At 41.3% G+C, this 15,157-nt stretch overlaps 1 protein-coding gene across 2 annotated transcripts in view; it reads right to left on the reverse strand.

Moving 5' to 3' along the window:
- Positions 1 to 15,157, reverse strand: part of brms1la (BRMS1 like transcriptional repressor a) — a 39,802-nt gene that overhangs the window by 6,380 nt on the left and 18,265 nt on the right. For both annotated transcript variants that reach the window (XM_070879103.1, XM_070879104.1), the window contains exons 3-7: positions 12,579 to 12,706; positions 9,689 to 9,768; positions 5,562 to 5,658; positions 5,174 to 5,263; positions 4,725 to 4,789 (exon numbers count right to left, since the gene is read on the reverse strand). In XM_070879103.1, the coding sequence (XP_070735204.1) occupies positions 4,725 to 4,789; positions 5,174 to 5,263; positions 5,562 to 5,658; positions 9,689 to 9,768; positions 12,579 to 12,706 (460 nt within the window). The remainder of the gene's footprint in view (positions 1 to 4,724; positions 4,790 to 5,173; positions 5,264 to 5,561; positions 5,659 to 9,688; positions 9,769 to 12,578; positions 12,707 to 15,157) is intronic.

A 15,157-nucleotide genomic window follows, 5' to 3' on the forward strand; every position in this document is an offset into this window, starting at 1 on the left:
TATTGTTATGTAGGCAAATATGGCAGGCATTCTGCACATAGCAAGACCCTACAAATAGCAATGAGATGAATGACCAGGTAATGTGTGTCATGCTGGTGTTACTTGAGGATGGAATGTTGGTCAGGTTGTTGGGAGAACTCCCGGTTCTTCTTCAAATGGTGCCATGGGATCTTTTACATCCACCCAAACAGCACCTTGGTTTGACATCTCAGCCAAAGGACAGCACCTCCAACAATGCAACACTCCCACAGCATGACAATCTAAGCCTAGATTACAAGCCTAAATCATGGATTGGGGAACTATGTCAGTGAGATAACACTGTTTATTTTAATACGGCATTTTGCACTAACAGGGCTATACTCACTTATAGTAACGGTACTAGTTGCTGGTAAAAACTATGTCCTGATTTTCAGAGGAAACTGGAATGCCCAGCCTGTGCAGCCCACTTCCCCAACCACTCAAATATAAGGACACAAGTGAGGACACAGTAATAGGTAGATTGATTTTAATGCATATCAGGATGCACAATAGCTCCTGTTGCATTCTGGCAATTCTAGTACTTTAGCATGACTCCAATGTAAAACCAGCTATTTAGCTGATAGGTTCCAGCACACCAATTTTGGATTTGACAATATTATATTATGTACGTAACTCTGACACTGGTATGAATGCAGTGCTAGGTCATAACATGATGGCAGCATAAAAAACTGACTCTAAAGAAGTTGCTCTAAAGGGAGGATGCTGTCCCCTCTGCACAAGGGTCTTAAATTCACCTTGAAAAGGATGCAGTCTGTTACCAGATGTGGAGAATTAACAGCAGCTAAATCTTGCATGCCAGATTGCTGAAATGCAGCAAATGTAAATACAAGAGGGTAGTCATTTTTTTTTGCTTAAATTGGTCGATGTTTTGCAGAGTAATGCAATGTCATACTCAAGAACTGTGTTCAGCTAATAAACCAAAATGCAATCCTCAAATTTCTTATTGGAACAAGTATAGCAGCCTTCTGTACAAAACAACCTAAATGATCAACTCAAGCTTGTATATAGTACTATGCTATACTTATACTGGCTACTTTCAGAGACACAAACCTTTACTTCATTGATTGACTGATTGAAGTGTTAAAACCAGTTGACATATTCGTTTGAATAAAGGACGCGCTTATTTGTACTGCCAAAATGGCCACCATGCTCCACCCTTTGTTTATGATTGGTTCCCTTGGAGGATAAGCCATACACTGAAATTTCACTGGAATATGTAACTGGAACCGTCCATCCCAAGGTCTCACTGACTTTGCAAATTGTAACTCGATCCACTTTGACTTCCTGAAGCGACAGAGGACAGAGTTCCCCAGAAGACAGAAAGGGCCAGACAAAGTGCCTTACCCCAGTTCAAGTGCATGTATCCCCCAGCCGAAGTGCCTTACCGCAGTCCAAATATATTCCTCCCCCAGCCAAAATCCCATACCCCAGTGCAAGTGCATGCCTCCCCCAGCCGAAGTGCCTTAACCCAGTGAAAATGCATCCTTCCCCCAGCCAAAGTGCCTTACCCCAGCGCGAGTGGATCCCTCCCCCAGCCAAAGTCCCTCCCTACAACAGCGCAAGTGCATGATCTTACTGTTATGTATGTAACCCTAGGCAACCTGTATCATACCGCCACCAGAGGGCATACCTGTTGGAGTCCTAAGGGATCCCAGCATCCCTTGGGAGCACTGTATATAAGCAGGCCTCCCATGCTGTACCATCACTCGAGTTGAAAGAAACATAAAAAATAGGTGCAGGAGTAGGCTATTTGGCCCTTCGAGCCTGCACCACCATTCAATAAGATCATGACTGATCATTCCCTCAGTACCCCTTTCCTGCTTTCTCTTCATACCCCTTGACCCCTATAGCAGTAAGTGCCATATCTAACTCCCTCTTGAATATATCCAATGAACTGGCATCAACAACTCTCTGCGGTAGGGAATTCCACAGGTTAACAATTCTCTGAGTGAAGAAGTTTCTCCTCATCTCAGTCCTAAATGGCTTACCCTTTATCCCAAGGACTGTTCTGAGAATCCCTGGTTCTGGATTTCCCCATCATCGGGAACATTTTTCCCACATCTAACTTGTCCAGTCCCGTCAGAATCTTGTAAGTTTCTATGAGATCCCCTCTCATCCTTCTAAACTCGTGTATAAAGGCCCAGTTGATCCAGTCTCTCCTCATATGTCAGTCCCGCCATCCCGGGAATCAGTCTGGTGAACCTTCGCTGCACTCCTTCAATAGCAAGAACATCCTTCCTCAGATTAGGAGACCAAAACTGAACATAATATTCCAGGTGAGGCCTCACCAAGGCCCTGTACAACTGCATTAAGACCTCCCTGCTCCTATACTCAAATCCCCTAGCTATGAAGGCCAACATACCATTTGCCTTCTTCACCTCCTGCTGTACCTGCATGCCAACTTTCAATGATTGATGAACCATGACACCCAGGTCTCGTTGTACCTCCCCCTTTCCTAATCTGCCGCCATTCAAATAATATTCTGCCTTCGTGTTTTTGCCCCCAAAGTGGATAACCTCACATTTATCCACATTATACTGCATCCACCATGCATTTGCCCGCTCACCTAACCTGTCCAAGTCACCCTGCAGCCTCTTAGCGTCCTCCTCACAGCTCACACCGCCACCCAGTTTAGTGTCATCTGCAAACTTGGAGATATTACACTCTATTCCTTCATCTAAATTGTTAATGTATATTGTAAAGAGCTGGGGTCCCAGCACTGAGCCCTACGGTACTCCACTAGTCACTGCCTGCCATTCTGAAAAGGACCCGTTTATCCCGACTATGCTTCCTGTCTGCCAACCAGTTCTCTATCCACGTCAGTACATTGCCCCCAATACCATGTGCTTTGATTTTGCACACCAATCTCGTGTGTGGGACCTTGTCAAAAGCCTTTTGAAAGTCCAAATACACCACATCCACTGGTTCTCCCTTGTCCACTCTACTAGTGACATCCTCAAAAAATTCCAGAAGATTTGTCAAGCATGATTTCCCTTTCATAAACTCATGCTGACTTGGACCGATCCTGTCACTGCTTTCCAAATGCGCTGCTATTTCATCTTTAATAATTGATTCCAACATTTTCCCCACTACTAATGTCAGGCTAACTGGTCTACAATTACCCGTTTTCTCTCTCCCTCCTTTTTTAAACAGTGGTCTTACATTAGCTACCCTCCAGTCCATAGGAACTGATCCAGAGTCAATAGACTGTTGGAAAATGATCACCAATGCATCCACTATTTCTATGGCCACTTCCTTAAGTACTCTGCGATACAGACTATCAGGCCCCGGGGATTTATCGGCCTTTAATCCCATCAGTTTCCCTAACACAATTTCCCGCTTTATAAGGATATCCTTCAGTTCCTCCTTCTCACTAGACCCTCGATCCCCTAGTATTTCCAGAAGGTTATTTGTGTCGTCCTTCGTGAAAACAGAACCAAAGTATTTGTTTAACTGGTCCGCCATTTCTTTGTTCCCCATTATAAATTCACCTGAATCTGACTGCAAGGGACCTACGTTTGTTTTCACTAATCTTTTTCTCTTCACATATCTATAGAAGCTTTTGCAGTCAGTTTTTATGTTTCAGCAAGCTTCCGCTCATACTCTATTTTCCCCCTGCTAATTAAACCCTTTGCCCTCCTCTGCTGTATTACAAAATTCTCCCAGTCCTCAGGTTTGCTGCTTTTTCTGGCCAATTTATATGCCTCTTCCTTGGATTCAACACTATCCTTAATTTCCCTTGTTAGCCACGGTTGAGCCACCTTCCCCGAATTAAAAGGAACCAAGGCCACACTTACTCATTGTCGACAGTACTCCGTTGCATTACTTTATTATGAGCATAACACTTAACCCCCCCCAATAGATGTACGGATTGTTAACAGGTTTATTGGGTACTAGATTTCATCCACTCCAACGATGTCCCTTGTCGGGGGTTGGAAGAACGGTTCCCTCTCTCCCCCCCCCCTACATTCCTCTCCTCTCCTCTCCTCTCCTCTCCTCTCCTCTCCTCTCCTCTCCTCTCCTCTCCTCTCCTCTCCTCTCCTCTCCTCTCCTCTACGTGGAATGAGAGTGGGGCTGCACTTTTGGCCCGGTACTTCTGGTTCAGGTGGGAGGCGCAGCTCGACAGACGCATGCGCAGAAAAAACGAAGTACAAATAGTTACTCCCTGCGCAAAACGCGTCCGGGTCATTGTCAACAGTGTTGTCACCAGTTGACCTCTCTGGTCCATCACCGATCAGGTCCCAAGGGTACCAGACCAGAGAGGTCCAATCTGTACTGCCTTGTAACAAGTACTAGCATGATTTTCAACTGAACAAAAAGATGAATTTAATTAGTTATGCAAACATATTTTGGATGTCACTTTGGTATTGCAATTCCAGAATACTGGAAATGGTACTTCTACTTATATGATGAACATTTGTGTAGAAAAATACATGTGAAATTCTATAATGGCAATTTTTGTCCAGAATGCTTTCACAAAGTACAAAACTGTTTCAGTTACAGAACCTCGGCTTTGGTTCGAAAAAGCAACATATGGGGAATACAAGAATAGGTTCTGCAAAATAACCCTTGGTTTTTTACAAAAATGCTTAAGTGCCCTGATAATCAGACACGGAGGCAAGTACTTTCTAACTATAAAAATGTTTTAGATGTTAAGGGAGCATCATATAAAGAAAGAAACATACTTTTCTAATTGTGGTCCAGTCTTCAAGTACATCAAGGTCTTGTAACATGTAAACTACATAAGGACGTTTGCTAGTTAAGGAAATTCCCAGAATCTGAAAATTAATTCAATTTTCTCGAAAATCTGAATACATAATCAAAAACCAATTACAGAACGTTTACTTAAAAAAAGGCACGTGTTGTCCTTTCAATTTCAAGGTAATATTACATGGAATGACCACTTTTTAAAACATTAACAAGCATACTAATCTACAATGGGCATTTAAAATATCACAACAAATATTATACATTAAAACACTAAATACATAGATTAATTTCAAGAGCTCGACAAAATTATTAGTTTTGCCAGTAGGGATAACAGTCAATAGCAGATTGTTTGTATTTGTTTACCAGTTGACTTTTCTGAAGCACTTGGTTTGTTGTAAAGATGAACTAAAAATAAAAAGGATATCAGAGACAACCACTGGCTTTTTCTTTTTGTCAGGACTAAATGGATCTTTCTTCTTGTTTTTTCTGGACTGTTGTTCATCATTCCATAGCTCTGAAAAACACAGGTTAAAATATATTAATGCAGATAGTGCATTTAATAATGAGAATGAGTGGTCATTTAAAAAAAATATAAATTATTAGTTTTAACACACATTTATTGACACATTATTAACCAGAAACAAAAACATCTTACTGCATTGGTGGTAGAACAACTTCCAATTTTCTTTTGTCTATTTTAGTTTTCTTAATATAATAAATTTTAAAGGTATACAATGCTAAAGTACTGCAATAAAGTGCTAACCTGCAAATTTATTGAGAATACTTAGTTTGAAGTGAATAGCTGAACATACCTGATGTGATGTCAATGCTGTGCCGATCTTCTTCAAGTCGCCGGATTCTCTCCTCGAGTTCACTTTGTACAGTATCATACAGAAGCAGCTTCTCACTCTAGTAAGCAACATAATATAGATTATTTATTTGGAATAATTTTATATTATGGATAACTATTTATTTTTCTTAATTAATTAATTCTCGGGACATCATCAGCAAGGCTGACATTTATTGCCCATCCATAGCTGCCATTGAGAAAGTGGTGGTAATCCTTCTTGAACCGCTGCAGTCAGTGTTGTGAAGGTGCTCCCCATCATCATCATAGGCAGTCCCTCGGAATCGAGGAATACTTGCTTCCACTCTTAAAATGAGTCCTTGGGTGGCTGAACAGTCCAATATGAGAACCACTGTCCCTGTCACAGGTGGGACAGATAGTCGTTGAGGGAAGGGGTGGGTGGGACTGGTTTGCCACACGCTCTTTCCGCTGCCTGCGCTTGATTTCTGCATACTCTTGGCGTTGAGACTCGAGGTGCTCAGTGCCCTCCCGGATGCACTTCCTCCACTTAGAGCGGTCTTTGGCCAGGGACTTCCAGGTGTCAGTGGGGATGTCGCATTTTATCAGGGAGGCTTTGAGGATGTCCTTGTAACGTTTCCGCTGCCCACCTCCGGCTCGTTTGCCATGAAGGAGCTCAGAGTAAAGCATTTGCTTTGGGAGTCTCGTGTCTGGCATGCGAACTATGTGGTCTGCCAGCGGAGCTGATCAAGTGTGGTCAGTGCTTTAATGCTGGGGATGTTAGCCTGGACGAGGATGCTGATGTCGGTGCATTTGTCCTCCTAAGGGATTTGTAAGATCTTGCGGAGACATCTCCCACAATGTTAGATAAGGATTTTAACCCATCGTTAATAAACGAAGAGCGATACGTGTCCAAGTCAGGATGGTGTATGACTTGAACACGAACTTTGAGGTGATGGTGTTTCCATGCACCTGCTGCCTTTAACCTTCTAGGTGCTGGATGTCCCGGGCTTTGGAGGTGATGTCAAGGAAGCCTTGGCAAGATGGTGTTGTGCATCTTTCAGATAGTACACAATGCAGCCACAGTACGCCGATGGTGGAGGGATGGGATGTTTAAGCCAGTGAATAGCGTGCCAATCAAGTAGGCTTCTTTGTCCTGGATAATATCAAGCTTTTTGAGTGATGTTGGGGCTGCACCCATCCAGGCAAGTGGAAAGTATTCTATCACTGAAGGTGGTAGAGAGGCTTTAGGGAGTCAGAAGGTGAGCCACTCGCTGCAGAATAATCTTTCTCTGACCTATTCTCGTAGCCACAGCTTCTATGAGGCTGGTCCAGTTTAGTTTCTGCTCAATGGTGACCCCAGGATGTTGATGGTGGAGTACTTTGTGATGGTAATGACATTGAATGTTAAGGAGAGGTAGTTATGCGCTCTCTTGTGAGATGGTGATCCTCTGATACTTGTCTGGCACAAATGATACGCCACTTATCAGCCCAAGCCTGTAGGTTGTCCAGGTCGTTGAATGCGGCATGAACTGCTTCATTATCTGAGCTAAACACTGTTCAACCATCAGTGAAAAGCCCCACTTCTGAAGTTATGAATGAGGGAAGATCATTGATGAAGCAGCTTAAGATAGTTGGGCCTAGGACGCTGTCCTGGGGCTGAGATGATTGGCCTCCAACAATCACAACCATCTTCCCTTGTGCCAGAAATGACCCCAGCTACTGGAGAGTTTTCCATTTCATCCCCATTGATTTCAGTGTTACTAAATTTCCTTGGTACCACACTTGGTCATAATGCTGCCTTGATGTCAAAGGCATTCACTCTCTCCTCATCTCTGGAATTCAGCTTGAGTCCACGTTTGGGCCAAAGCTGTAAATGGGGTCTGCAATTAGGTTTTTCTGGCAGAACCCAAAGTAAGCATCAGTGAGCAGGTTATTCGTGAGTAAGTGCCACTTGACAGTACCGTTGACTACTCCTTCTATCACTTTGCTAATGATTGGGAGTAGACAGAAGGGGCGGCAATTGGCCAGGTTGTCCTGCTTTTTGTGGACAGGACATACCTGGGCAATTTTCTACAATAATCAGATAAAGGCCAGTGTTGTAGCTGTACTGGAACAGCTTAGCCAAGGACTACGGGCTAGTTTTAGAGTACAGGTCTTCTGCACTACAGCCAGGATATTGTCAGGGCTTATAGCCTTTGTTGTGTCCAGTGCACTCAGCCATTTCTTGGTGTCACACAGAGTGAATCAAATAGATTGAAGACTAGCACCTGTGATGCTGGGTATATCAGGAGGAGGCCAAGAAGGATCATCTACTCGACACTTCTGGCTGAAGATGGTTAAAAACATTTCAGCCTTGTATTTTGCAGTCACAGGCTAGGCTTCACCATCATTGAGGATGGGAATGTTCATGGAGCCTCCTCCTCCAGTTAGTTGTTTCATTGTCTACTACCATACGTGACTAGATGCAGGAGGACTGCAGAGCTTTGACCTGATCAGTTATTGTGGGATCACTGCCACTGTTTAGCATGCATTTAGTCCTGTGCTGTAGCTTCACCAGGTTGGCACTTCAGTTTCAGGTACACCTGGTGCTGCTCATGCCATGCTCTTCTACACTCTTCATTGAATCAGGGTTTGTCATCTAACTTGATGCTGATGAAAGAGTGAGAGAATATGCCAAGCCATGAGATTACAGATTGTGGAGGTATATAATTCGCCTGCTGCTGATGGCCCACGGAGCCTCATGGATTCCCAGTTTTGAGCTGCTAGATCTGTTCTTAATCTATCCCATTTAGTACCTTGGTAGGGCTACACAACACAATGGAGGGTGTCCTTAGTATGAAGCCAGGACTGGTCTCCATGAGGCGGTATTAGGCAGTCCCTTAGGTCTGAGGATGACCTACTTTCACACCAAAAAAATTAGTTTTCAGGTGCTTCCATGAGGGACCTGATGTTTCAGGTCGCGAACATCACTTTGAATGCCTGTGCATGAATTCTTTTAACGTGGGGTGGCTGTTGAACACCAGCCACCACACGGGCTAGACAGAGCAAAGTCTTGATCCAGTGGCAAGGAGATCCAAGACGACTGTAGACCAAGGTCCTGCCGCTCCTGGGCCCCGACCTCTTCGTTCCTCCGCTGCTTGCCGCTCCCCTCTGGTCCCGACCTCCGCTCCATGCCGCCTCCGATCTCCACTCCCCGCTGGTCCTGACCTCCGCTCCGTGCTATAGTCACTCCGACCAATTCTGTCAAAGATGGATGCATCTGCGACAGGGTATGGCAGTGTAGTGGTTTGGTTGAGAGTTCAAATCCCACCGTGGCAGTTTGAGAATTTGAATTCAATTAAAAAATAAATCTGCAACAGTAAAAGTGATCAAGATGCTGTTGGATTGTCATTAAAAACCCAACTGGTTCACTAATATTCTTAAGGGAAGGAAACCCACTGTTGTTACCCGGGATGTGACTACAGTCCCACTTAGCTGCCCTCTACCACTCAGACCACTGGAAAGGAACAAAAGAATAAAACCAGACACAGCATACAGCTGCCACCTCGGCATTGAATCAGGACACAACAAAGGAATACCCAGCCCAGAAAACCCTGAAAAGTCCTTCTCGCGAACATCTATTGGGAGAGCGGTCTCACAGACTAGTTAAACAACAGCTTGACATAGTCATACTTACAGAATCATACTCGTCAGCCAACATCCCAGAATCCTGCCCCACTGGAAGGACAGACCCACCAGAGATGCTGACATAGTAGTATACAATCGGAGGAAGTGGCCCTGGGTATCCTCAATATTGAGCTTGGATCCAATGGCTTCAGGTCAAACATGGGCATGGAAACGTCCTGCTTATTACCATTACCCTCCCTCAGCTGGTGAATTAGTACCTCATGTTGAACACTACTTGGAGGAAGCATTGAAAGTAGCATGGGCACAGAATGTATTCTGAGTGGGGGGCTTCAATGTCGATCGCCAAGATGGGCTGGTAGTCCCTCCACTGCCCTGAAGGACAGCGATTGTAGCAGGTGATGAGAACCAACACAAAGGAATAACCTACTTCAACTCATCTTCACTAAGCTACCTGTCGCAGATGCAATAGTAGGAGTGCCCACTGCACAGTTAACTACTGCTTACCTCCCAGTGTTGGAATGCAGCCTGCACTTCGCACTCATATTGGTTCTTTACAGTTTTTAAACAGAGCTCCCTATAGATACCTGTAACCAGAAAATCACCTGTTCAGATGGAGAGTTAATGAGATTATTCATATCCACATGTAGGACTACTAAATTAACATTTATATTAGGATCCCTACCAGATCAAGTGGAATTCTCTTATAATCAATTTGACAGCTACATTTTTTGTTGTTAAATGTGTTCTATTAAGTAGGCTTATAAAACAAAATGACAGGGTAGACCTCTCCTCCCTCCTCCACACTTGCAAGGACTGTTAACTGAAAATGTGCATTTAAAAAAGGAACACAACAGTAATCTTTTGGACAGACTATTTTCTGCAGTTTTCTTATAATGGTTCTTTTGTCAATTAATACAATAGTTACTCTCTTACAACTTGTTCTAATAATCTATACAATAGCTCCTTAAATAAACAATAGCCATATTCCACAAGATTTAGTACTTCTTCATTAATACTGAAAGCAGGTAAAATGCATCGTTTGCTATGGCTTGCTTTTTATTCTGTTCCTAAAGACAGTATTAAAAAGAGAATGTTATTGTATTATAAACTGAAGCATAAATTTGGCCTAGAAAGTAAAGAACATTTTTTTTCTAATTTTATCTCCATCTCTCCTGAAGGATACTGTTCCACTAGTGTTGGCAGCCCAGCCAATTTACCAAAGCAGATACTCTTCAATGTGAAGATATATAACAAATATTGGAATAATATTTTGCTGTGTGGGGGTGGAAGAGGGAGGAGCAAAATAAAAATCACAACCAATCTGATTTTCTCCTTCCCCATTATTGATTTGCACAAGCTTTCAACAATGTTCATTAAACAGTGATCAAGAACCTAAACTAATGATTTATTTCTCCCCTTTGCTACACTGAGAGCACTGAAGCCAACTGCAATGCATTTAGTCATAACTGAAATCAGCTAACTCAGTACACCATAAGTAGCGTCTGCAAGAATATTTTATGTTTTATAAACTATGCCAAAACTATAAAAAAGGACAATACATATGAACAGAAGACTAATATACTAAAACTTAACACTTGAAAATAAAGTATCAACAAAGTATTTAGATTGCATCTTACACTATAGGATGTGATCTTTAGCAATTACAAGTTGAACATACTCCTCAGGTGGTGACGCAAAACGGACGGCATTGAATCGGCCGCCCATTATACAGCAGCAATGGAACTGAGTATCAATTATTTAAACATTACAACACCTGTAATGAAAGTTGTTATTTTTATCCCCTTTAAAAACATTTCAATTTTTCAAAAAATTAAATATTTGTTTTAAATATTTAATTAAATTGTATTTTAATTCATTTTAAATATGTAATTTTTCTTTAAGTTATTTGTTGTGTAATTGTGTTTATGTAATCCCCATTCATGCTTATGGGGATTTCGTATATACGGAATGGGGATCCCCTTTGTTCATTGGTTGGGCCAGCCCACGTGATCCCAGGGATGCTTGCGAACTGCCTGCGCTCCTGGGATACATGGGCGTCTACGCATGTCTACGCGTAGAGGCCCAGGTGAGAGAGTCTCCGTGGATCCAGGACCATCGGGTAGGTTCGTATATTTTTTGCCATTCGGAGGCATTGGGCCCATTATTCAATATGCAATTATAATGCAATATGATTATACTATAATTGCCAAAAAGATCCCTTTTAAGTAACACCACCGAAAGATAGTACATCATGTTTTCTCCTTTGAAAAATGGATTCAAATCCAAACGAAACTGATGGGATGAAAATCTCCTCTCTCTGCTGGTTGCAAGAGAGACATCAAATCCAGCCCCGAGAGAACATGGATTGATAACACAAAACTCCTGCAATTTAACAAAACTGGGAACCTCACTGAGAATGCTCTGAAGAACAGCTAATGAAGGAAGTAGAAACATTTGGAACTTCCATGCTTGTTTGAAGCTGGTGTAGGAAAAGGAACCGAATGTTATTTTAAAAGTACTATAACTTTTTTTTTTAAGTTAAATTGCAGAGCTGGGTATTTTTTTTTTTTAAATTCTCAAGGATAAGGATGCATGCTGGAGTACTTCTTCAATATTTGGATACAGTAGAGAGGTAATTCTTCATTTTGGTGTGTAGTACACCTGATCAAGGAGTGCATAAGTTGTAAGCAAGCTATCAAAAATAGAAACGCCTTCAATTCACCAACATGAATGGGAGTCACTTTGTAAAGTATAAAACTTAATCAAAAATTTGTTCATTGAAGAATAGAAAGTAATACCTGATCTAAGTTAGTCAGAGTACTGAAATACCACAGATCTGAGAAATAAAAATACAATATCTCAATGACTGAACGGAACTTAAAATCTTTGAAAATGTTATCGGAAATGAAAAGGAAATCCCAATCTAATGACAATTGAACAACGCAAACTTGTTGAAATATTATGGTCATTCTCATTTTGAACAAATTTTCAGAATCTCAAATGGGAATATCTTAATCATCTTCAATCAACACTATTGACCCTTAAAGCACAATTCACGGTGTTAGTTTGGTCACTTTTTATTGCGTCGAACTAAAAATTATAAAATGACGCAGGGAGTCCTATTCAAAAGTGGACATTAAGAAGCAGCAATTTAAATTTGTCTGAATTTAAAGTTAAATAACAACTGTGGTGAATGCAGAGTTGGTGAGAGCATGAGTTTATTTACAAAACAGACCAGGATATTCTGTAATTGCAAATCCTGAATCCTGAATCTAAGCCCCAAAATTACAGGTTATGAACATTACAAATCAGGATCTTACACCATCTGCTAAACATGGCATCAAATCACCAACACACACATTTAAAAAATTATAAGCTGAAACTTAAATTTTACCTGCAACTTTTGTTCGGATTTGCATATTCTCTTGTAGAGCTGCTAAAGGTTCCAAATATTCAGGAGCCTTTCCTGCTATAACTTCCTCAAGCTTTGCTTCCACTTGACTTAATCTTTCCCTGTATAACCTGGAAATATAAACACTATTTGGTTAAATCATTCACTCAGAAATGGTTTTAGTTAAATCAAAATGTAAGCTGAGACTTGGCAAATCTCACATCCAATTTACACAGAACAGAATTTGGCAGCACGAAGTGAAGGTGGTCAAAGCTAGTTTAATGTACCTTTTTTATTATACTTTACATGAGCATATAGGGAAAATGGGTCAAAATTTATACTTGTGTCTAGGGGTTTTATGTGTGATACTTAATTTGGTCTGAATTACATTAGCGGACTCAAATTAAAGACTCAGCCACAGTTCAACCATCAGCAGGATTCAGGCAACATTAGCTGAAGTACCTTTTACCTCACTTCAGATATAAAAAGGACTGACATAAAGAACACAAATGGGTGTGTTACTAATTAGTTTTTTTTAAAAACTACACCCAACACATAATTGCTAATATAACCATAGGGCTTTGTATCATTGATTATAGTAACATATGCAGTAACCATGCTTGGGTGTTGTCAATTGATGATCCTCCTTTGTGATGAGATGGGGCAAATGGAAAGATAGCATAAGTGGGGTCTCCCTAGCTCCATGATTAGATGCCTCACAACGGAAAATTGGAAAAGAGCAAATCTTCTTTGGCAGACTCAGTAATTCAATACCTGATCTAAACAGATCTGCAATGTGTCACGGTCTTCTTCATGATTGATCAGCCAGTCTGACATTGATATGGCCTGGAGGGGTAGACCTGCCACATGGGGCTGATATTCTTCCTGCTCTGCTCCAAATGATCATGCAAAATCTAACAGTTTGACAGTCCTAGCTAGAAAAGCAGAGGTAAACTTACAGTACTCGAGGTAGTCTGCACAATTTTAGCTGATTAAACATCAGCAGTATCGCTGTGTACATTTGGGGAACCCTAAGCTTTGGCTTGTGCTAATCTACGTCTATCTTATCTGCACTGAGGTAAGTGGAGTGTCCCGATGAGGACAAAGTGTATACTCCAGATCAGTCAAATTGAAACTCTACTCGTCACAAGATAGATTTGATCGCATTCTTTCATTATACTGTCTCAACTGTCTTCCCTTTACAGCATTTGGCGATTACTTAAATTAGTTTAATCTCCTGGATTTAACTACCCTTCCTGGCAATCTGTACCAATTCTCCTCCTGAAGGTAGACTCATGCCAGGGTATGGTTCTATAGATAACAGTAGTCTTCTGGTACTTCTCCCAATCAGGCACTCTACATGTGCAACATTGAGAGAGAGAATCTGGGCAGCCAGCACCAGAAAGCTGTTTAGGTGTGGGAGGGCAGCCTAATCCTGTCCTCATCGGGCTTGAATATTCATGTACTTCTAGAAGGGATTACTGAAGGTTATGCAGGATGGAAATACTGACTAACTACTGGGCAAAAAAACACTCCCTGGCATCTGTCCCAAATTTGTTCTTCACAGCCTTGAACATGTTGTGCTTATCAAGTCATACTTCATACATCAAGTTCACCGAGTGCTGCTTTAACTGTTTAAATTATAAAAGTTTGATAAATAAAGATTGCAAGTCTTTATCAACTGACTGTGGAGTCAAGTGCTATATGTTTCCCTTCAAATAAGGTGCTTAAAGTATTGCAGTATTTTTCTTAAAAATAATTTTCTGTACTCCAGAGGCTACATTCTTGAGAACTTGAGAAGTGACCTACTAGAGGGGGCTTTGTAATCTTCTAAATTATACTGCTATTTTTGTGTTGATGCTCACCCAAAAATGGCAGCATAAGTGAAGCTAGAGAGTAATGTACCAGGTACTGTGGAAAGCAAAGCACTGTCTGGCAGTATTAAGTTATCAGGGAACAATTTAACTCTGGTGTTTTTGACAAAATGATTGTAAACCAGTGGCAAATGGAAGTCTGCTAGAATCGAATCCAATCCAAGTTGCATAAGAAAAAATAAACTCTGTATTTCAGTGAGATTATTTCACCAGAAATAGGAAATGTTTCAGTTTCCAAAGCACAGTGTAAATTGGCATCAAAGTGCCTCAGGATCCCATAGTTTTACAGTTTGAAAATATCTGCAGAAAAACACAAAGACTTCAGCGACTCATATGACTGGTCAGGTAGTGATGCAGATCTGACAGGAATTTTATATTAGAAGTTTGGAAATCAGGAAAACTTTCACAAACTATTGAAAAGTTCATAGAGCATGAGGCAGCCACAGCCAACCTTGGAAGTAAAGAACAATTTCTGTCTTTCCAAAGGAGGCAGTTTTTTAAGTTTGAGAATTTGCAGATTTAAAAGAGGCTAAATGTAAATTGAAAGAAAAAACGGATAAAAATCCTTCCAAAAGCCAAAAAAAATGTTTTAAACCTGCAAGAAACAGTAGAAAAGTTTTTTTTTTAAAAAACACAAATAAAAAAGGGGTAATATTTTTGGAAGATTAATTTGGATGTGATCAGCTGGTGGCAGAAGAGGAAGAACTG

The sequence above is a fragment of the Pristiophorus japonicus genome, chromosome 4 (genome assembly GCF_044704955.1).
Source record: "Pristiophorus japonicus isolate sPriJap1 chromosome 4, sPriJap1.hap1, whole genome shotgun sequence".
NCBI lineage: Eukaryota > Metazoa > Chordata > Chondrichthyes > Pristiophoridae > Pristiophorus > Pristiophorus japonicus.